Source organism: Acanthaster planci, linkage group LG01, assembly GCF_054643075.1.
Source record: "Acanthaster planci isolate LZ-2023a linkage group LG01, COTS_SCS, whole genome shotgun sequence".
NCBI classification, from domain to species: Eukaryota; Metazoa; Echinodermata; class Asteroidea; order Valvatida; family Acanthasteridae; genus Acanthaster; species Acanthaster planci.
The window spans coordinates 8,714,789-8,738,709 of record NC_141777.1 but is presented as its reverse complement, the minus strand read 5'-3'; the positions used below and the strand labels follow the sequence as shown (position 1 = coordinate 8,738,709).

The window sequence follows — 23,921 nt, the reverse complement described above, 5'->3', positions numbered from 1 at the left end:
TTTCAATTGATAAGAATATTTACACCACTTGCTGAAACAAAGAAATCTTTGAAAAACTTGCAGGGTCGATTGGAAATAATATGACAAATCACTGGAACCTTCGGAATTACCTTTTTCCTGCGTATTGACAATTTATCGCCCGTCACACCCATCTCTGACAGGATTTCGGCCATTCTCTTGGGGTTGATACCACAGTTGGGTGCAACGTTCTTGTCGCATCTCTTGTGGACGTTCATTTTGCATGCTGATTATACACAGGAGAAGAAACGTAAACATGTGGTCAAATAAAATAAGAACAATGGTTTGTAGTATTGCAGTAAACATGCACCTACAATGGCATCATCCCTGGAGGCAAACTCATGTTGCATCCTTACAGTTAAGTGCTTACTGCATTCACATAGAAAAAAAATCTTCCATAAACATGAAGGCAGCATTGGGTAATGTTGCGCATATACTGGTACATGTACAATGTACCGTAGCTTAATGTATGCACAGCCTGACTGCCAGTCTAATACACTATAGATCATAATTGATTGCACCTGAATGTCAAATGTGGAACTGGCAGACCTGAGCAGATATCTTGAGGTATTACATGTAGGTATCAGGATGCATGAAACTACAATGTGTACAGCTGTTTACACTGCCAATATGCAACCCACCATGTTCACAAATTGCAACAGATACATGTAGAGGGCTGATTTCACACCAGGGGGGAACTGGATTCAAATTTTCCAATTTAAAATTAAACTGGAAATCCCTATTCAAACAGAGCTGGGGATTACTAACACATGCAGGTACATGTACATGTAAATACCAGTCGGTGACAAAACGAGACCAGTGATCAAGTTGAGGGTGCTTGTACATTACATGTACATGCACTGATGTACACAGTATGGTGTCCAAAGCCCAACAAGGACCCCCAGAGGGTCATCATGGGACCAAATCTTAAGACCATCAACACTACGGTACATGTACATGATGTCACAGCTTTGTATACAGTCAAGCCACTTGCACAGACAGCTTTACTTTAATGTGCATATCATACTACAGTTAGCACCACGTTATTGCCAATTACAGTAACTCTGTTATTAAAGTTGGACACGCAGCACCTATTACTTTCTTCCCGGAGGATCCCTGGCTGGGGGGGGGAGGGAGTTCTTTCTGGCAGACACATTTGTCTCCCTGGCTCAAGCCATCATCGACAAGTAATTTCACTCCAAAGTAGAAATTTGGTCACGCTCTTACCGGTACCAACCTCATTATCATAAGTAATTCTCAAACAAAAAGGGACTTGGGGGGAAAAAAAGACGGGGAAATAATACATAGTATAATAGAGATATTTTTGGAACTGGGCACCCATTTTGTCAATGCCAAGGTACCTGGGTACCCTTAAAATATAATGAACACTTTACAAATGGCATTGCATGCAATCCTGGCTGAGCATGTACCTGAAACAGGGCTCTTTTTTGTACATAGGAAGCAGCACATTGTTCTTAACGTTAGAGGGAAATCTCCCCCACCGTTTTATTAAACCCCGTCGATCTCTGAACTGAAGTTATAACTGCAGGACTGCGTTTCTCAGTGGCATGATGATTTTTCAGCAGTTCTAACATTCACTGTTAAAGTTCACATACATTGTTTATACGGGAAAATTTTTTTACTGGTACCCTAGTTTTGATATTGATGGGTGGGTACCCGGCACAGGCCTACAATGCAATCACTTTAACTGAAATCCACTTCCCTGTTGTTTTTTTTTTTTAAACTTCTTTTTATTTGTAAATTGTGATTGAGGTCAGTAACAGCATGACCAAATTTCCACTTTCATGTGGAATTGCTCTTGAGTTATCACCAACTCAATATTTCGGTCCGTTCTCTTTCCCACAATTTGAACATGGCCCAATAATCAGGTCTCCTCATCCATCCATGCTTTTTTGCCCCTTTCTGCGTCTGGCTTACCTTCGCATTGAAGCCCTTGTCGTAGCAAACCGTAGAGCAGTGAACCGCAGTGATCGCAAAAGGTCGGCTTCTTGAAACTGTGAACGCTAAATCGATGTGGCAAGTTGATGTTGAACCGCTGTGACTGGGATTGAGACTAGTTGTAGAAATGAACAAAGAGAAACAACGATAATAAACACATGTGACAAAACTACGAAATCAAAACAAAACCCCAAATCCAGGCGAACAGCCAAATCTAAAACTGACTAAATCACTCAAGTCCCTTTGATAACATACTGGCAATTTTGTCCTGACTTGCTCATGTGTGGGTGAACTGTCCTTCTTTTTTTTATTAAATTCAGCAACCGACATTTGATTTGCTCTATGGAGTAGAAAGGAAAAACCCTTTAATCTCAAGGGACAGGTTATGGCACATGCTCTCAACTTCCCTGGATGAAGGAGCATAGTTTACAGTGTACCGTATTTAAGTACGCTCATTACATTGTATGTTCCTGATTACAATATGCAACTGCAGGTGCACATGTACATAATTGGTCAATGTCTACAGGTTTTGCACATGCAAGGTGAGCATACCACAGTGAATCTCTCCTATTCCTTAATGTACACACAGGAGCACATAAGGCCCATGTGCATTTGAAGCTACAGTCCACATGCATAATTAATGTTGAACATGCTTCTTGCCCATGTACAATATGTATTGTACATTCCCTGCAAGAACTAAAGTGAGAATAATACATGATGAGTCCACTGTGCTTAGAATGTGACAATTTTTACTGATTTAAACACAGTATCCAGACTTGTCTAATTACAGTACATAGTCAAATTAAACAGGCAATAAATTCGCCAAGGAAAACGTTGGTCAACAAAATATGCTTTGGCTGGTTTACACAATGACATATTGTGCATTGCATACCTATTCCCCTTGCCATTAAATACAGCACAGTAAAGTTCATGCAATGAAACACCAATGCCAAAACTATCTGCATAAATTTCCAGATGACCATGATGCTCAACTCTTGCCAGCATGCATGACTGATAACTTAATGTAATGAGTGACATTTGAGTGACAGGGGTTTTCTATGTGTACCCCAGTAGTCCCTTTGCCCAAGCGATGCCAGCAAGTATCCTTCTTCTTACAGATACTCAACATCCAAATTGATGTGAATAATGTGCTCTGCTGCGACATGCACATGGTCAGTAGTGAAATTCAACGAATGGGACATTCTTGGTTACGTGTGTGACCAAAAAACGGGGAAATCATACGGTTTGATTGACATCCTTGGCCTCTGAAAATGGCCCATGTACTTGTAGATTTCCATTATGCCATTGATTTTAATCCACTTGTTGACAAATTTTTTTTTTAACTTTTCCATTTTGTGTCAGAGGTCAAATAAAGGTCGGTTACATGTGTGACAACAGTTATTTTTTATACCATTTTTCTAAAATTTCTTTTAAACTGGTGTCAGTGTATTGATATTAACGGCATCATGGAACTATACATGGACTATTTTCAGAGGCCGAGAAAGGATGTCAATCAGAGGATTTTCCAAGTTTTTGTCACACCAGAAACAGGAATGGCCCCGGTGCTCTTGTTTTCCTTCGTATTTCTTGTTGAAATGTCATGGGTATATGACCCAAGTACAGGTGCAACACATGGCTGCAATTAACCTTTACAAGTGTGAAATACAATATACGGTGTTGCTATTAAGGGTAAGGCTTCCCGTGGAGGAATTTTAAAAAACAGAGTTTACAAGGAGAAAAATAGCTCTAGGAGCAAATTGAAAACTTTAATGGATGTCAAATCCATCTCCCTACGTTCAAACACGTTGCACTGATTGGCGCATTTTCACAGCACTGCAGCCAAAAAAGTAATAGAGGTTTGCGTTGCTGGCATCACCATGTTGTCTCAGAGGCCGTTTTCGTTATTTAGTTACAATGAAGGCACAAAAAGTTTACTGGAGCCTGTCCCAGTGATACAATGTTCTTGTCCTCAGAAGCTGCATAAACGCATCACCTCTATTACTGATAAATGACAATGCTTTCTGAGTTCAGTTAGCTCAAAATATGTCTTTTGTTTTGGGTCTTGCACACAAAGTAAATACCGTACAATACAGGGCATTGTTAGGATGGACCAAAAATCCATGCAGCACAGGTTGAATATTGGTTGAGGTGCATACGTCTAGAGGATGTAACGTATACATGTACATGTACATGCATGGGCATTCAATGTGTGTGCATTGTCTGTATTACAAAGCTCCGTATTACTGTTATTGATATTCGATAGAATTGAAGGTCGAATATTCGAATAGTGATTTATATGAATTGACGCAGCCCTAGGTAAGGCATCCAATAATGGCAAAACCACTTCAGTGTCAATCTCCAGAATGAACATGCAGTGGCACTGATTAATTCTAATGCTGAAGCTTTTGTGCACATTCAAATGAGGTCAGGGTAGTATGTATCCTCACTGGGGTATCCACAAGGCACCCCTTTCAGCTTCTTCCACTCAGCAAGAGACAAGCTTTAAGAACCCTCGACTGAAGCCAAGAGGTTTTCATACTAGCAGGCACTTCTGACACTATCCAGTATATTCTACTGACACAAGTGTGTTCCCACTTGTTAGTCCCTTCCTGAACTTTGAAAGCAGTCTTACCTCTTTGGCATCATCCTTGTGTCCTGGACACCGTGATACCACAACCTCATGACATCGCTTATGTACCACCACTGTACATACTGTAATGAACAGAACAGAGGGAAAAAAAAACACTCTGCATTGGAAGAACTTTGAAGATGTCGAAGGTCACAAAGTTAATTTAAACACGTACAGCAACTTGACTGTTTAACTTCAGCAAATCTAAAATAAATAAATAATATCTGAAGTCACAATTTTGTGTTCTTGTTTACTTTGATGCCAAATGCATGTACATACACAATTGACATTATTCACGGGGCCGGCCATATTTAACTCTTCATTTTTGAATGTTGAGAGTACAAATGAAAGCAATTAAATGAAATTTAATGACAAATTTAATGACAAATTTAAATGACAAATTTAATGACAAATTTAAATGACAAATTTAATGACAAATTTGCACCTGTCTACTCTGATAAATAATTTTGAAATCATAATTGAACAGACGGAACTGTGCCTTGCCAGATTTTGAAAATTACAGAAAGAAAGGCATGCAATACATGGAAATTAAAAACTGCCTTGCGCCATCCTAATCAACAGTTTGCAATATACATGTATAAAACAAATTTGGGAGAGTAAGATCAGAAATGCCCTCAGCATAAATAGGGTCTATTGTATATGTTTGAACCAGCCTTCAGCACCAAAGAAATCTTAGTTTTAAATCTACGGAAGACGCATGGTACTCATAGCTGCAGGAGAAAAATCTCTAAGAAGTTGTATTGTGAAAGTGTGAAAGTTAAAGGATGCACAGGTGTACTGGTACATGTACATGTATCCTTACCTTGACATTGGTACCCTTGCATGTAAAAACCCCTGAAAGCAAAAGAAAAGAAGATCATCGGTAATTACATGTATGTAACAAAAAGACAGTATGGCACAAAGTCTTAAGTGCTAATAGCACATGGCTGCACATACACTATACATCGCAGTGCTGTCAACCATACATGTACGTGTGCTGAACATGAACATGTACCGACACATGTGTTTATGAGCAACAGTGTGTATGTACATGTATAGTACATGTACATGTACAGTACATTAATTATGTCTTGTGCATACCGGATAAAAGTCCAAACCACTTCATTTATCCTGGTCTTTCGGGTGAAGATGAACAAACTGACCACAGGTTTGGGAAAACCCTGAGCTGAGTCCACTGTGTCCAGTTTCTTTCTCCACAACTCTTTCCTATCCGAGTTTCGATTCATGAATACCTCAACACAGTCTCCTTTCACCTGTGTCAGCAGCTCCAACAGTGCTGTGTGCACATACATGTATTCTGGGGATCTCCGACAATCAAGCCCCTCCCCCCCTTCCCGAACGCTGAAAGGGGAATCCGGGACTAATTCAGTTAAAAGGGAGCAATCTGTATAAATCAAGTTTGCCTTTACCCTAAACTGAAACAAAATATCTACTGAAATATCGTTTGAAGGATTGAACACATGAGGGAAGAGCGAAGGAGGGGGGAAAGGATAGAGTAATAACCACGGCAATTCGGGACTGGTGGCACCTCTGGCCAGCCAGGCTACCGTTCTGCAACCAATGCAACATTGCTGCATTATGCATTAACCCAGATTTCGGATGCTGTGGCCCCCGTTGCCATGGTAACCACTCATTTGGTTGCAGGGGAGGGCTCCCCGCGCTGCGGTTAAGATAATGGGTGGCGACAGCCATTGTCATATCCTCTATGTACCTGTCTCACACAAGGGTTCGGGGGAGAGGAGGCCCGGGCGATATCAGACGGAGATTTATTATGTCTGCGCTCAAGCAAATTGGTTGAGTAAAATAGACTGAATGAACCGGAGTGCTGATTTCACACCAAATCAATAATCAAGTAAAGTTTAACTCAACAGCACTGTTGTGCATAGAAGACTGAGTAGAAGGTAACACATTTCCTACTGTTACAAAGCGTGTCACAGCAACTGTAATTACATGTACGTGTGCATCAGGCCTCGACATTAACGGTTGTCTGATTGCCTGGGACAAGTAGTTTCTTCTTTCGGTTGTGCAACGACAAATTGCCTGATGGACAGGACCTTTTTTCTTGAAATAAAAGTGTCTGTTTTTCGTGTGCAAGAATAGCAGTCACCAAATTTCCCTTGGATTCGTTTTCCTCTCCACAAAAGCTTATAAAAAGTGGTAAAAGTAAGCAGCTACATGTACATGTATGTGGAATACAATGATTTCTTGCATTGTTACGTACGTACATGTACATGCACAAATCACATGTATTAAGCACGCTGAATATTTAACAAGGGAAAATGCGTACACAGACTGTAAAATACCCTTGTGTCTGGGTACCAGACCTCATTGGTTATTGCACGTGCGGTGCAGCAGAGCTTTGTCGGCCGGAAGCTCGAAGACTGTTTTACATGTGGCTGTGACTTCAACATGAGTGAATTTCACCTTGTACTTGTGTGTATACTTTTTGTATATGAAACCAGGCAAAATCGTCGAGTGGTTAAGAAATAGCTGCTGCCCAAACTTGTATACATGGTGCATCAGAGTCCTGCACACGTTGGGGGGATGTATATTAATGTCGTATTGTGGCGTAGCAATATCATCAATGGTGATTGGTTGAAGGAAGGAACCTACTGACCCCGCGCAGCTATGAGCAACTGAACCAGGGATTGGGCATGTAAAATCTCACCTCCGGCAAGTAAATTTTCAGTGCTACTGGTACTTGCCCCCCAATGGACAAGTACACCTTAAAAAAATTATTGTTAAGGCCTGATGTGCAGGCACCAATTCAATATTTGCGTCAAATGCTTCAGAACGTTTTTCCTCTGAGCGATTGAAGTCCTTCTGTAAGATGTGCATACCGGTATATAGGCTGATGATGCCATCAGATTTGGAACATTTTCCAACTGTTAACAGTGTTAGGTCAAACAAAAATGGATACAGGATGTGGTCAGTCAAAATGCAGGAATGATGGACATTCAGGAATTTTACTACAATCAGCCCTAACAATACTGTAATAATGTTACTAATAAGATATACATGTAAGTGATAAATGACATAATGCACATTTCATCTCATGTGACCTTGATGCATGAAATAACACAAACAGATGTTTGAGATTTTTGTGTGTGTCTAATTGTCACTCTGCTTGGAAAATTGACTTTTCTTTCAAGATTCAGCATTTTGGAAGTTAAAGTGGTATACATGTACATTTAGGTGTGGTGTTAGATTCATAAATATAACATACTGGTACACATGTACATGTACATAATGGCAGAATCCATGATGGCACATGTACATGAGTGAAAAGGAAGAATTGCTTGTTACCAAAGAATCATTCATGTACGAATGGGAACACAAAAGCCAGACACTACAGTATGTACAAGTGCATACAAACAGATCTAGTGACCAGAATTAACACGTACAACCCACTACTGCGGTGAAACCACACCCATAAGCAGGTCGTGCATGTACATGTATATAAGGGCATGTTCGTTGTGTGCCAACAAGTCTTACAACTTCTCTACACATATGCGCCTTGTGATTAAGTCCCTCTAAGAGTGTGTGCAACATGTGCTTAAGTGTGATACCGCCGGAGTAATGGTGTCTCCCCAGATCAGGCTACTGCTTTACAAGGGAATAGATACATGTCCACATGCCCCTAAGGACATCAAATATAGAGAAGTCTGAACTTGCCATGCTCTTGTATTGACTGAAGCAACCAGCGGCCATCTTACTATGCCAAATACAAAGGTGATTGTCGGCTCGTGCGTGCCATTGTAACTATTGTTGCCACGAACAATTTGGCTATAACGGTGGGGAGCAAACCTCGGTGTCACCTTTTGGGTAGGCATTCACCGCGTTAAGGGGACAAGTTCTTTTGTCAGGGAAATTTGAACCAAGTTGTGGGGACATTTCTGAGTCCCCACAATGTTTTCGGTCCCCACAAAATAGGTGAAATGTCGAGTGTATGTCCCCACAACTATGGTGCGGGAGTTGCTGTATTGGCACAGTGAGATGACTGCCACTGGCTTCGATGCATGTGGGCTGATTAGGGGCAGACTTTTGTCCTATTTTCTTCAAGCACAGTTGGGGCTTCTGGAGGATTTAGGAAGGTTCTGACAAAAAGGATCAAGGGAGATGACATTTAATGCACTTTACTGATAGATTTAAACTTTTTAAAAATAAAATTAAAACAAGTTGAATAACCTCTGGGAAATCAGAGGTCCACTTACCAGATAAAATCCTTACAATGTGAACAGTACGTTGGTTGTCGCAAAAATGTTGCCATGAATTTGTGCCCGTTGATTTGATGTACCCTCCGTCGCATCGCCCCCCGCCTCTTTCGCATTGCATTTTCCCGGACTTTGAAAACTTTCTCCTTTGGAGGATCTATAAACATTCAGAAAGATTGATAAAATAAGATAGCAATGTTACAATGCAAAAGACTAATGTGCAACTCACAAGTTCTTCACATCCATTGGAAATGCAACATTAGCAGGTGTTTCCAAGTCTGTTTGACAATTGAAGAACTGCTCACAAGGTTTTTGATTAAAAAAAAATTATTTTAAATTTTAATCATGCGTTTAGCCGGGATCCTCTTGAGTAAGATCAAGGAAGACAGTTCAGGTGTGGGACTCACACCAGACTGCAGCGTGTATTTCATGTAGAGTAATTGTAATGTGAGTCACAATATGATTTACATGCCTGACAATCATGGCATGGACACTAAATAAACAAAATCAGTCAAATCAAGCATATCGTATAATATTAAAAATTCCTGTGCACATTTTTTGGTATTTTGACACTAAGTGGGTGCAAGATCACTGACAGTGATACACATAATTAGTCTTTAGAAGAAAAACAAGCCAATAAAAACATGAAAACAGTGACTCGCTTAGAGAAACCAAATAGCCACACATGTAAGTCTTGACACACAACCGACGGACACTGCCTTAGTTGGATTGTAACACTTATACTCTGTGCTTATAAACTCTAGTGCCATTTTGCAAGCACAACGAGCTTGTTAAATCCTGAACTAAATGTCAATCTCAATAGAAAACGATATCACTTCACATCATTACATGTATTAGACTCCAAAAGCTAATGTGACATGCCCAGAACGGAAATTTTAAACTCGGACTTTATATGGCGAAGTCCACAGAAGTGTACAAGTACAATACTGTTTGCCAGAGGAGTATCGGATCACAGTTATCGATCTTGAGGTACTTTGACTAAAAAAGTGTTTTGATGTTGAGAGACCTCTTACATGTACATGTATCTGTACACGACAAATATCGAGAAGTGAAAACCCGATGGTGATTGTATGCAAATAATTCGGACTTGTGACTTATGTTTGCATCGGGGAGATTTACAGCGTTGGAGGCTTCACTCAGTCACTGACATGATACTCGTAGGACTGTTTACTTGATGTTTAGTATGGGGGAGCTTGCAAGATTTATTTCCATGAGCTTACTCAGAAGTAAATGTTCACTGGGTTGGGTTGAACAAACTAAACTGACCCGAAACTGATCAGACTTTCCCAAATCCGGCCCAAACTGAAAGGTAAAACCAACCAAAACCGACTTGAAACTGAACCCAACCCTCTCCCCCCCCAAAAAACACTCAAAAGTATCTGGCCTTCACAAACTTCCCCATGATGAGGTGCTTTTTGTGCCTACATGTACATGTATGTTCATCCTTCCTGGATGAATGCTTTTGGAAAAATCATTGTGAGAACTCAAAACTCTTGCAGTTGGAGTGCAGAAATGAATACAGTGGGGAATTTCTTTTAAATTATGCATCTTGGCCAAACTGGGCACTACATGAATATGGCTTTGCAGTAGTAGTGAGAATGTCTAAGCTAGTTTTTTTTAAGGGGGGAGGAGTCATTTTAGGTTTTTACCATGATGGCTTAACCAACCAACTTATCCAAAAGGTGTTATGCAAAAACCGAAACCAACCCGACCAGACTGAAGTGGTGGACAATCCAACCTGACCTGAATTCAGTTTCACAGTACATTACTCGGGAGGGACTGAAACCAGTAACCACCCACTTATGGTACAAGGGCAGATATCCTGACGCACCCGGCAAGATATGGGACAAAGGGGTAACCCCCCTACATGTCCAAACCCTAGACACTCTAGACTCCTGTTACCTACCGGTAACACATCCCCCCCCCAGATGTCTGAAAAGAATTCCTGAGATTCCGGTCAAACAATAACCAACACAAAAGGAGGGGGTCTCCATCCCATATCTCGCTTCAAATGCATATTAATCAAGGAGTTACCAGGGGCTGTCTGTATTCTGGCCAATCCAAAACCAGTACCTGTGCAACAATTTTTAACAATTATGTGAATTATGTAAAGGCCAACACCACCATTCCACACTGCATTATGATGTAGGCCAGAGGAATGTCTGTGTGTCATTTGTATGCTTGGTTTTGAACATGAGAACATCTTAAGCATACACTAACAAATCAAAAAGATTATAAAAATTTCTGAAATCAAACATGTATTTTTAAGTTAGTAGCAACTACGAACAACCTACATAATAGAAACAATGAATAAACAACATAGAAACAAGAATAAACAACCTACATGTACATGTTGATTTCAAAAATGTTCAAAAAAACTTTAAGAAATCTAGTCTTAAAATCAGGTAATTTTTCTCCCTGACATTCAATTAATAACCAGAGCTAATTGCCCAAAGAATGCAACCTCTATACTTGACTTAAATTACATGGGGGGTCAGCACACTCTTTATATCACAAGTGCAGGTCGCCTGATTTCTTCTCTGGGGTAGTGGCATTTATGGACCATTAGGCTTGGTTAAGTTAATGCCCAAAATAAGTCACTGCAAAGGTCATCATGGACCAAGCCCATTGTCAGTTTGTCAGACTCCATTTGGGCTTGGGTTTCACAGCCCAATAATGCAACAGGGGAATTTGATCGGCGCATCTTCTAATGAATATGACAAATTCTATGTTGAATGTAATTTGGTCTGTCAGGTGGGTGTAAGTGCCAGTCAGCCTATATACATTTAATGTCATTATTTTACGTACATTTACATGATAATTGCATTTTAAAACATGAAGTGCAGTTCTGGTGTGGAAAATAATTAAATTATTCAGCATTGAATGTTATTTCGATGTTTACTACTAAAAGCATGCCCATTTTGAGTGGTATACATGTACATGTTCTGGTACGTGTACTAGTGCAAGTATTAATGTTAATTTCAATCACATTACAACTATATAAAAACCTCCTTTTGATTGTCTTGTAATAAGCGATAAGTTACATGTATCTCTGGCAATTAAATGTGGCAACATTTTCTGCATTAAAACTGCTAACACCACACGATACACTAATAAGTACATAACCACAGCCTGGCTTTAGGACTTCTGCTAGGCACCTAAACGTACTAATCTCTCAGTTGGCACTCACTGAGCACAGTGGCTTAGGTGACACTCATTGAACTCAATGGCTCAAGTTCAACCCACTGGCCTTCCCCACTGATTGGTTTGATACAACTCAAGCAGTCGTAATACGGTCTCACCAGCAATCTCTCAGTTGGCACTCACTGAGCTCAATGGCAAGTTTTGGGCTGTGCCAAATATACAAATATTCGATTGAAAACTGCATATTCAATTATTATTTTTTGAATTCAAATATTTGAATGCAAAATTCATGAAAAAGAAGGGAGAATTTTCCTCATGAACATCATGGACACTTGTTTCAAGCAGATTTCAGACACTTGAAGGTAGCTGATATGCCTAACAGTAAAACATAATCCATCCTAGAATATAGAAATAGCTTTAAAAAAAAAGTGCCCAGATTATTTGTGATAATGATGTATTGACGTTGAAATAAAATATGATGAAACCTTCCTGAAAATATTTCAACTTGAAACAAAACTGAGAAACTACTACAGTGTTTTTCATGTAAAACAATGTGCATTTTTGTCACTGATGTTGAATATGATTTGTTCATCAATAATCTGCCGGCCGGTACGACCAAATATTCAAATATTTGATCGAATTGAAGGTCAAATATTCAAAGTGTCAATTATTCAAATTGACTCAGCCCTACTTAAGTTGAATCCACTGGTCTTCCCTGCTTTTTGGTTTGATGCAACTCAAGCAGTCGCAATACTGTCTGATTAGCAATCTGTCAGTTAGGACTCACTGAACTCAGTGGCTGCTTACTGGTGTGCTGCAACTCAAGCAGCAAATCTACACACGCACACAACCAGCGACTAAACCTTCAACATGAAGGGAACATGGCCAACGTGTAAATATCCGTGTGACATCGGTGCTTTACAAGTACATGGATACGTACCTGAACGTATGCACGTTATGTACTCAAAACGCAAAGCCAACAAGGCAAGAAACATTCATTTTGCAATGAAGAGTACAGAAAGATGATGCGCATTGAATCAAAAGGATAAAAATTTGAAGCCTACATGTACCCGGTATCTGCTTTGTTGCAGAAGACAGCTTTTGGAATGTCAACCGATGACAAGATTAGTGGCAGCTCAGACATGAAAAACCACAGATGAGTCATGCCTCCCCCTTCATAAATGAAGGGAGGGAATCACTAAGGGGTGTCCTCCCGGTTGCCATGGTCCTGGCCAATCCACAGGGGGGCCGCCATCGCCAGGGTTGTTCCATGGGTGACCAATCACAGACAGTGTTGTATGTGGCTTGCGCTTAATATATGCCACGATCAAGGTGAATGAATACTCTAGGTGCAGTATTGCATTTCTCAAGAGTAGATTGGAGGCATGGGTGGACTGGAATTCTAAGCGGCGTAGATCACACCGTTCACAGACAGGGTGCCTACTGTACATGTACATACATGTATGTATAGAGTACAAGCACATATGCGTTTACGTAGGCTCCAACACATTGCATATTCACGAAACACCGTATTGCATTCAACTATAAAGAATTTAAATTGGCATAATACATGTACACTGTTGCATCTATCGGTATGCAAAGCTCTAACAACCACAGACAGCTACTAAACTTTACATTCATGAGACTACATGTAATATGAAAGCAAGGGACAAATAGATTATAAAGGTATCTGGTTTACAATGATCCAATTCACTGAGGGAGATATACATGTACATGCGCTTATACTGGTACAATGTATGTTCGCTTTTTAATAAATAACATGTTGAGTAATGGAGAAATGGCAGGAGCACCGTCAGCTCTTTGAGAGATGCCTGATTTCTAAGGTTTTGCATCATTGCAGAACATACATGTACATTATGTACATGTATTATTTGCTTGTACATACACTGTACATTGCTGGTATCCTGACTTTCAGGTTGAGCAAAGAATCACATATCACCACATACATGTACATAACACATGCAGAGCGAATCGTTTGCTTAATGGCCTCTGCCTGGTTCATTATGAACAAAAATCACTAATAAACAGGACATCACACATATAAAAGGGTGTTATTGCTTGGTTCACGGATCACTGCAATTGTGTTCCAGATGAGGAGGGTTCAAATCCAAACTAATTTGTTTGGTCATCATCCTGGTATTTGCCAACGCAAATATGGCGTTCTGGAAACAAAGTGAATTCACTATTTTTTTGTGGGGGTCATATAAAAGAGGATTCTTCTTTTACCACTGTACAACTGTGTGGGCCTAACATGTACATTTAGCTTTTAATCAGTAAGATTGCTGGCTGTTTCCTCTTTCAGTCTTTGTTTTTGTTTTTCTTTAGATAAGTCACCTTTGGACATACATGTACATGTACCCGTATGACAACAGGGCCAGGCAAGATCATGAAAGACTCCAAAATACATGTACATGTACCGCTATGTACTAGGATCCCAAATTTAACCATAATATAAGTGCAATTTGATTTTTTCTACTTGAAAGTAATGGAACCACTTCTAAGAACACAAAACAAGATTGTCTACAGACTTACTGTACTGTACCAAGGGAAGTAAGTTTAAGCACAATAATTAATGGCATCAGTCTTCCTGCATAATCAATGTACATTGTACATGTACCGGAACTTGCTGTTATTTTCAAGAAAACAGGAATTCTGTGTTATTCTGTAATGGTTGTCCGGACAAATGATCCGTTTAAAACTAAGCAACATTCTTTCACAAGTAACGCCAATGTAGGACTGGCCGCATGCATGTGTTGTTCACACCTGCAGAACAGTCTGTGATTCAAGTGTTTAGACAAACTACCGCTGTGCTTTGACTGTTAAAAGTAAACAACATTTCTCATTTTTTTTCACACTGCGATGAACACAAAGCACACCAAAATCCAATTTTCAAAATTGCAGCAAAAGCACAACGTGTAAATAATACTCAAATAACTTCTCACACTGAATAATCAACCATTTCAGTAAATAATTGTTTCTTTGAAAAATATAACTTTCTTCAGGAAAAAAGCAGTGTACAGGTATGCATTTGAAAGTCTACATGCACATGTACAGTATGTCAATCATCAGGACAACATTGAATGTTGCAAACACTTGGGAAAAAATTCAAACTGACATTTTGCTACGGTAGGGGAAAATCGATATTTCACAAGCATCTCTGACAATGCCGTATCTGTCAGTCTACAAGTGTTGCAAAATAAATGTTTGCATTAACATGTATGAGCACTTCTGACAATTCCTGTATCTGTCCCTCTGAAATAACAGTCAAACCACTCTTTGTGTTTAAGGTGAACCGGAAAGTAGGCTAGACTGAATATTATGGATAAATGCTTTGGAAATCATTCAATTTATGTATATGGGTAATTCCAGAAATTAGGGATCCAAAAGTGTGACATTTTTGTGTCCCTGTTATATCTGACATTTGTTATTTGACATGGAAATATCACCAGAATTGATTTCAAACTATTACTATTTGTTTGGCAGGCAATTTGCATTAATTCATCACTCTTGGAAACTAGAAATGTATTCTGAACTTAACAAAATTATATGTCAGATGTGACGGCATGACAAAAAATGGATCCCTAATTTCTAGAATTACCCATATACATGTACGGTAATCATGAACATGAAATTCAAACTGAACTAATTTTCATGGCCAAATACAAAACCAATACTGCATGCATTTCTGTTCTGGATACTGTCGATATACATGTACAAAGAAAACCCTGTCTAAAATTTAAGGTACAGGTACTCTACGTGTATACCATATCCCGTACTGTACCAGTGTCACTATGTATGTACTGTATATGTATACTAATTTAATTGAAATCTTGACATTTGGCACATGCAGGTACATGGAATGATGTACACTGTACGGGCAGGCAGTTGGCTGTTACCAATGTATGACCTTCGCGGAAGGTATACAGTATACTCATAGAGTTGTATGGTACCCTGTACTTGTTATGTTGTCACCGTTTTCACAAGACGACAATTTGGCCCCAAATCATGATTGTTTTCAAACGTCCTTTTCTTTTTTTTTTGGCAAAATCAACTAGGCTATGTGAAATCTACAACTTGCAATTGATTGGTGTGATCAATTTTTACCAAATCTACTGAAATTAGGCTATGTGAAATCTACAACTTGCAATTGATTGGTGTGATCAATTTTTACCAAATCTACTGAAATTAGCCAAATCACGATGATCTCTGTGGGGCAAAATTCAAATGAACCCAATTATTTGTTTTCATGAAGAGACAAATTTGTTTTCCATCGATATAACGTTGGGGGAAGAAAGGGTAAAACTCATTTTAGGGTTTTCACAAAGAGACAAACGTTTCAAAAATCAACAAATTTAACTGACTTCTATAAATATTAATTTTGTAGTCGTGTGTCATTTAATCTAAGATTCCCTTTTTAAGGAGTACGGTATAGCATTGGTAAGTAAAAGGAATGATAAATACTGGGAAAATAAGTGTTTGAAAAAAAAACCAACTTCAAATGCGATTTTCTCGGAATCTGGGATTCACTCTCCAGTGAGACTTTTGTCTCCTCATGAAAACTGTGGCGATATGTGCATGCAATATATTTCGGTATATACTGGTTATGCATGTACACCATTGCAGGTTGTTCATACATGTATGGATACGCTACAACATGTACGCACATGTGTACATGTACATCATGTACACATGTGTACTCTGATAGTGCATACATTGTACACATGAGCCATGCCCACAACACCACCGACAGCATACCAACCGTGGAGCTGGTAAATACGCCCTGATTCCATACGTCACTGCACTGCAGTACAGCCATGGATCTTCATACTGTCTCCATCTCATCTCATACTCACCACATGTGCCTTGCATGGGAAGTAAGCGCTCATAGTACGAGGAGTAGCGGTAATGCATTACACATGTACAATACCTGTCCTGGTATTGTATTCATGCATGTATCAGGACAGCCTTAATCTTTTGACAAAATTTCCACTGTCAGTCGTGGGAAGGGGGCAGGAGAACCATACCGGTGCAATTTCATCCAATGTACTGTACTCTGCTAGCAAATATTTTAGCAAAGTGCTTCAAATCTTCAATTTGCTTCAAATCAAAGCCAGGCAAACAGAATGTTATGCCACTGAATGTGCAGTTACATGTACCGGTACATTGTAAATGCAGAAACATACCACACATGTACATGTACATGTACATACATGTATGCACGTACAGGTACATGTACAGGTGGTAGTCTTTCCCCCAGAATGTTGTTAATTGAACCTTTCTCTTTCCATGGCAGAGTCATATTTAGTGCTGACCTGTGGCAGGTAAACTATAACTGGCCATCAGTACCGTACAAAAGCAAAAGAATATTGGCTTTACATACCACATCGAAATATACAGCCATTTGTACACAGTTTGTCATTTACGAATTATGATCATTTGAGACAATGGAGTTGCTTTGGAAAGAACATCTTTAAACACCATTCACAATACATACAGTACACAAGGGTAGATGTACATACATGTACATGTGCATACATGTACATACATGTATCTTACATGTATGTCAAGGGGGATGCACACGCTCTACAGTTCATTTATTCCACCCGAAACAGGTTATTTTAAAGCCATTAAACTTTGCCTTTGTCCACATCCAGCAAATTGTGCTACTTGTACAGAATTGTCCCATTCTCCATGCATTGTATATGCATATACCTTTCATTCCATGCAGCACAATTGTGAGAAATCGCCACCTGTATGTTCTAATTATTACGTGGACTGCGTGATAACGGCTTTGCTGAAGTTTTGTATCCTAAAGGTGCCTCTTTTGAACCTTTTTCATCAATTTGGGGTTACAATTGAAAGTTCACTATATCACTGATGGCCAATAATCATCTCTTTATGCTTGATCAACTTTCTGAATCCCTCACAAAAATTAGAGCACAATAGCAATAAAAATGACTTATCCAAAAAAGGAGCAAAATTTCATATATAAGGACCTACCTTCACATGTATATGATCAAAGCTCTTTGTGTTGAAATTATGATATTCTGCCTTTAAGTTTTGCATATATCAGGCATATTCATGTGTCCATGAGCTCAATTAGTTGCGACTGAAAAGGGCAATCTTTTAACCCTGCATGTGCATATACACAGCTCAAGTAGTCCTTTTAAGCTGCACACTCATGTGCACAGTACTGCATATATCAATCTATACTCTTGATTATGATGTATTTTTTGGATCAGTGATCCTGATAACCAGAAAAATCTCTACAGGGTTGGGACTGGACCTGCTTAAGATTGTTTCTTCAGTAAGTAAGCCATTTCCTTTTTGACTGTGATTTCAACTGGATGACTGTTTAGTGTTAATGCATACCCAGCCTTTCCTTCAAACCCTGACCAGCCAACAATACTCAACAAAAATGGGGGAAAAACAAGCTTTTGTGGTCTGTCTCTAGAGATTGTCTTTTTGTTTTGTAACGAAGCGACAGTACATGTATTTGTTTCTATTAATGGTAGCACTGGTAGCTTCAATCATTCGGGACTTTCCAGAGCTGAAGTCTTTGAACATTTTCATCAATGTACATGCACAATATGCAGTCACATGAAGGCTATACTTGCTTTTCTATTCCACTTCTTTTAGATTTTTGTATTTGAATTTTGTCAATCAGGGTTTATTTGGTACATAAATGTACTTTCTAGACATTCTTGAAAGGAAGCCTTCATTTGGTGAAAAGTGGTTTTGGATTATCCAAACTAAATGTAAGCAAGTACCGGAATAATGACAATTGACAGACTGACTATCAGTTTAAAACCAACCAATTTGAATAATGCTGCCTTCAACTGGGTAAAAAGGTACCAGTAGATGAAAAAAACTCATGTGAATTGTTTGGAGTTAACAGGGTACGCTATAAGCACAGGTATGTATTTATAATACATTCAAGTATAGCACAGGACAATTACGTGGGTAATTCCAGAGATCAGGGGCCCATTTTTTCCTGTGTCCCTGTCACATCTTGCATATATGATTTTTTGTAAGTTCCGAACACATTTTCTAATTTCCAAGAGTGATGAATTAGTGCAAATTACCTGCCAAACAAATAGTAATAGTTTGCAATCAACTCTGGTGATATTTCCTTGTCAAATAACAAAGGTCAGATGTAACAGGGACACAAAAATGTCTTACATGTAAGATAGATTTGATGGCATGGTAAGGCCCCTATAATTATACATGTATTTTATTCCTTTTTGTGTTTAGCACTCGTATCAAAAGCACTAATTCCAATGTACGGTGGCAGACACCAGTATTAACATCCCTCACCAAACAAAATAAGAATAACAATTTTTATACACGACAACATGTACATTTGAAGTAACAAACCCTGGATTTACCTGCCCCAAAAATCTGCTTGAGAGCCACAGACAGTTGCTGTTATTTACTGGCTACATCGATTCATTTAATGTCAGTCTCGAGGAGCTTCAAAGCACCGATGTGTTAGTAATGCAGACGGCCAGGAAAGTAAGCACGCCTAGCCCACCGCTAAGACTAAATGTCAGAGTGCATGATAACCAAGCAAAGCCTGTGCGACTGGTTGTAGTCGTAGACATCAGCTTGGGGTAATCTTGTGGGGCTCAATTTTGGTTGGGTGTTTTCCCCTCGTACCGGTACATATGCAATAATTTCATTGTACATTTATGTACCCATTTTGTAAAAATTTTGTAAAATTTGTATGTGATCGAGCCAAATTATCTGACCGAATAAATATGGCAACTTATTGGTTCTGTTCCAAACTAATGAATGACGCTTTGCTGAAAACCAGGCCAACATTTCATGAAATGAAGTTGATTGGTTTTTTTTTCAAAATAATGCAAAGAGATGTACATGTAATAGTTCAAACATTTTTTTTGATTTCCCGACTTTTTCGATTTTGTTAACCCAACTAATATTACACAATTAATGTAGTCATACACGTATGGTGTGCCACAAGTATACGTACATATTTCATATTTCTGACATTTCAAGGATACGAATTCCCCATCAAAGGGAAAAATGAATCAGAAAATGAAGACACAAGTTGGAAACCAATGACACACACGGACAACAAGAGGATGGCCCAGAACAAGTCCCATCATTCATGTAATGAATCATCCATATTCAGTAGTTGGTACACCCTCCCCTACCCAATGCTTGTGAGTTCCTACAACACACCGCCAATGCCAAGGTCCACGCCTTTTGTACCTGTGGCCAAAAACATGTACAACGTAAAGTATGCAATGTAGTTGGGCATAAGTTGCCATGGCAACAAGAGAATCCAAATGTGATTTGATATCAACTCAACTACTCTAAATATCTGTAGGAAAGATGTAAAAAGGGTTTTGTATTTCCTTCACCTGACTTGGTAGAAATTTTTACACTGCATCTCTGTGTTACCACATCCAACTGTCTCCTTCATCAAAGTTTCCAGAAGTAACCGTACATGCACTTTTGCACAGGAGAAATAGCATACGTTAAACGTTTAACAGTTGACATTTTCCTGATCATTAAGCCAAATGCCATATACGCTTTCATGTGCATATGGAAACCAGAGCATACAATTAGTCACACCCTGTACGTCTGCCGTTTTCTCACAACTTTATTCACGGTATTTGTCACACCAAAATGGAGATGTGGTCAGACAAAATGTCTGAAGGCATTGTTATAAAAGTCCCCAAAGCGAAATCCTATTGGTGTTTTCACTCTGTTTTTGTCCTTTTGACATTTAAACTACATGTACCAGTATGAGAGTGAGTTCTTACACGTTATGTTGCCTAGTCCTACCGTGGGGTACATGTACATTTATCACAAGCTGGTTACGGTAGATTGAACTTGATCCTGCTAGTATGTTTTGTCCAACTACTTTTTGGCCTAATTTCATGCAACACGAGACTATTTGAAATACTCTATCGGCAGTGACATTAAAACTTAAATTTTGCGTCACACCACACATAAGGAAGCCATCTTCAGTCAGTCTTGAGTTTTCATGCATTTCAATGCAACAGTTAATGTTCAGCGTATTACAGAGGTACATGTACATGTATGTAGATGTGTGAGTAAGTGTGGAACCAGTACGTACATGATCAGAAAATTGCATTTAAGAAAAAAATACACTGAACCCATGTGCATGAAAGCGCGTGAATTCATAATGGCTGGTAACAAATACACCAGTCGGTTTCAATTAGTGCTACCACCTGTCCTATTGCATTTTCAATTACAACGTACCGGTCTTACAGATTCAGATAGCAATCTTTCATTGTACCGTATTTGCCGGTGTGTCTGCATGATGTCTGGAAATTAGGGAAGAGACCGGAAATGTGTCTAAAATAAAGAAACAAGATTCTTGTTGAGGATCTCTCAACAACCTTTGGGGTACTTCACTAGCTTGTAAGCTTACAGGGCGTACATGTACATATCAATGCAAGATACCGGTACGTGTACGTTATGAAATTTAACTCTCATGAAAGGGTTACTGTGAGTCACTGCTTTCCATAGTGCTTTTTTTTTTCATCCACACAGTAACAGGTGTGAAAGTACGACTGTTTTCCATCCCAATTGAGAAAAAGGTCATTTTGCCAAATGGGCCATGCATACACCTTGGTATGAAGACTCTTACATAGGCCATTACTGCAGGCGGGGGGGGGAAGAGGGCAATTTCTTTTGTTAGGAAAGTTCAGGCCAAGTTGTGAGGGAAAAAATATGTCCTCACAACATTTGCCTGTACTGTATGTGGGTAGTCCCACCGTTATGGAACAAGTACTCGTATGGGTGGTCTTACATTTAAGGTATTTTTTTACATACGGGTACCTGTACATGTACATGTATGTAGGTACATGTACACATGTACGGTATGGATGTACATGTACATACATTCAAAAATATGGTGGCAATGAACTGCACACGTGCACATTTCTAACCTTGGCTCTGCTGCAGGCCACTGACCTTGCATATCACATTCACAGGTTTTGAGGCCTTTTCTAGCATTACACAGAGTAGGGGTTGAAATGGCATTATGGGATATACCACTGTACATGTACCCTGACATGCACACCACATGGGTTCGCCACACAGGGTACGTGCGCACGAATAAGGCCGCAGCTCAAACACTGACAGATTGCAGTTTCACCGTAATCAGCCCTCGTCTTGGGCAAAGTGAAGATCACATACACACCGGTACAGTACCAACGTAAACCTAAATGGATTTTACCGGTACTTGATGTTTCTTTTTACCCTCCACTGTCTGGGATGTGTAGACAAAACAAAATTACTCTGTGACAGCAAAATGGCAGGGCAACAAATAATCCACGGTGTCAAAAGCTCAAGTCTCGGATCTTCGACAAGAAATTTGAGTCACGAATCACGTACTGGCAATGTCCAAGTCTAAAGTCTGTTTGGACCCCTTACTTGTACATGTACCTAATAGCACAGGTGTACACACACATTAGGATGACGCAAACACCACCCAATTAAGATCTTGAGCAGGCCTTCGGATATCAATTGCAATAGGAAAACGAATACACAAAGGAAACTAATTCAGCAACACAGGAAGCAAACTAAACCCACACTTCACCTTTTCTTTATCAGAAATCAACAGTTTCTCCAAAATCACTTTACTGTCTTTTGTACTGGCCAGTGCCCTTTATAAACTTTTTAAAAGCCCCAAAAATCTGACGGTCATTCCAAACTGACCAGCTACAGTGCCTTTCTCCAAACAGTTCACGTGTAGTCTACCCCCCCCCCCAAAAAGAAAACTGTATATGCTGCCAAAGTGTTGGTTTTTTTTAAGTGTCATGCACTTTGTGTAACAAAACAAGTAACATGCCTGTAGAGATGGAATTCCCCAATCCCTTAATACCCTCCACACACACACACACCAAAAAAATAATAATGATCACTTAACATTCACCGTACATGTACAACCTATATGCAATACACTCTTACCTTCAGATGATCCCTTGAGTTCAATGACAACATGGACTTTCCCAGACGGTTCAAGGTCAATCTGGCGACAAAAAGAACAGAAACAGGGAGGAAAATGTAAGTGTTGAAGTGGAAACTTATCTTAATTGTCTTGGCCCCCAGGCACAGGACATTTAATGGTGTGCATATACAGGAAATGTAGACATTGGGTACTGTGATGCAACGAAACTCATGCACTGTCAAAGCAAACCTCAGCCCCACATTTATATCAAAGAGAAAAAAAGAAGTTGACAAAAAATGCATTCACTTGCCCAAAAATCTGTCTTATCCAAATGCTGGACTAAAATGTAACAAACCTGCTTGAGCATTCAATACATACAGCTTGAGTTTTTATTTCAAAAAGTTCCCCACAAAAGCCTTTCAAACCTCTCGTTTCCTTTATCTGAATAGTTATTGAGTAATCTGCCTCTAGGTGTTCAGAGGCACCGAATTCCATAACTTGATTACTGTGGTTTGCGATATACATTTATATCAAGTCAGGACGGGTGCTCAAGTAACCACGCTTTCCTAACAGCACAAGACCTTCTCACAATGTCCAACGCCTCCGTTACATGGATTTTCAATTTTTCTCAAGACTGCTCTCACGTCCTCACATTCCTTTTTAACATTTTGAGCAAACATGTGTGAGTCATCATATTTTCAGTTCTATGTTAAGGTGTACTGGTATACATGTACATGTACCATGCATGCAGATCCACAACAACTTTGTACAACAGGGATGCAAAAATCTGCAGTTACTGTATGGGGGGAGACATATACCAAATCCCTGGTTTGATCAAAGGAGATACTACCGGTATATGTAGTATTCCCAGATACTCAGTTTTGGTATTTCATGTGCAACATCTAAAGTACAGTCCCACTTCACAGTACAGTACTCCCGATAC

The 23,921-nt window shown here is 39.4% G+C and overlaps 1 protein-coding gene across 4 annotated transcripts in view; it reads right to left on the bottom strand.

The window, feature by feature from the left end:
• Nucleotides 1-23,921, bottom strand: part of prkce (protein kinase C epsilon) — a 63,267-nt gene that overhangs the window by 27,243 nt on the left and 12,103 nt on the right. For all 4 annotated transcript variants that reach the window (XM_022234862.2, XM_022234863.2, XM_022234860.2 and 1 more), the window contains exons 2-7: nt 22,999-23,059; nt 8,842-8,998; nt 5,430-5,461; nt 4,610-4,689; nt 1,957-2,092; nt 111-244 (exon numbers count right to left, since the gene is read on the bottom strand). In XM_022234862.2, the coding sequence (XP_022090554.1) occupies nt 111-244; nt 1,957-2,092; nt 4,610-4,689; nt 5,430-5,461; nt 8,842-8,998; nt 22,999-23,059 (600 nt within the window). The remainder of the gene's footprint in view (nt 1-110; nt 245-1,956; nt 2,093-4,609; nt 4,690-5,429; nt 5,462-8,841; nt 8,999-22,998; nt 23,060-23,921) is intronic.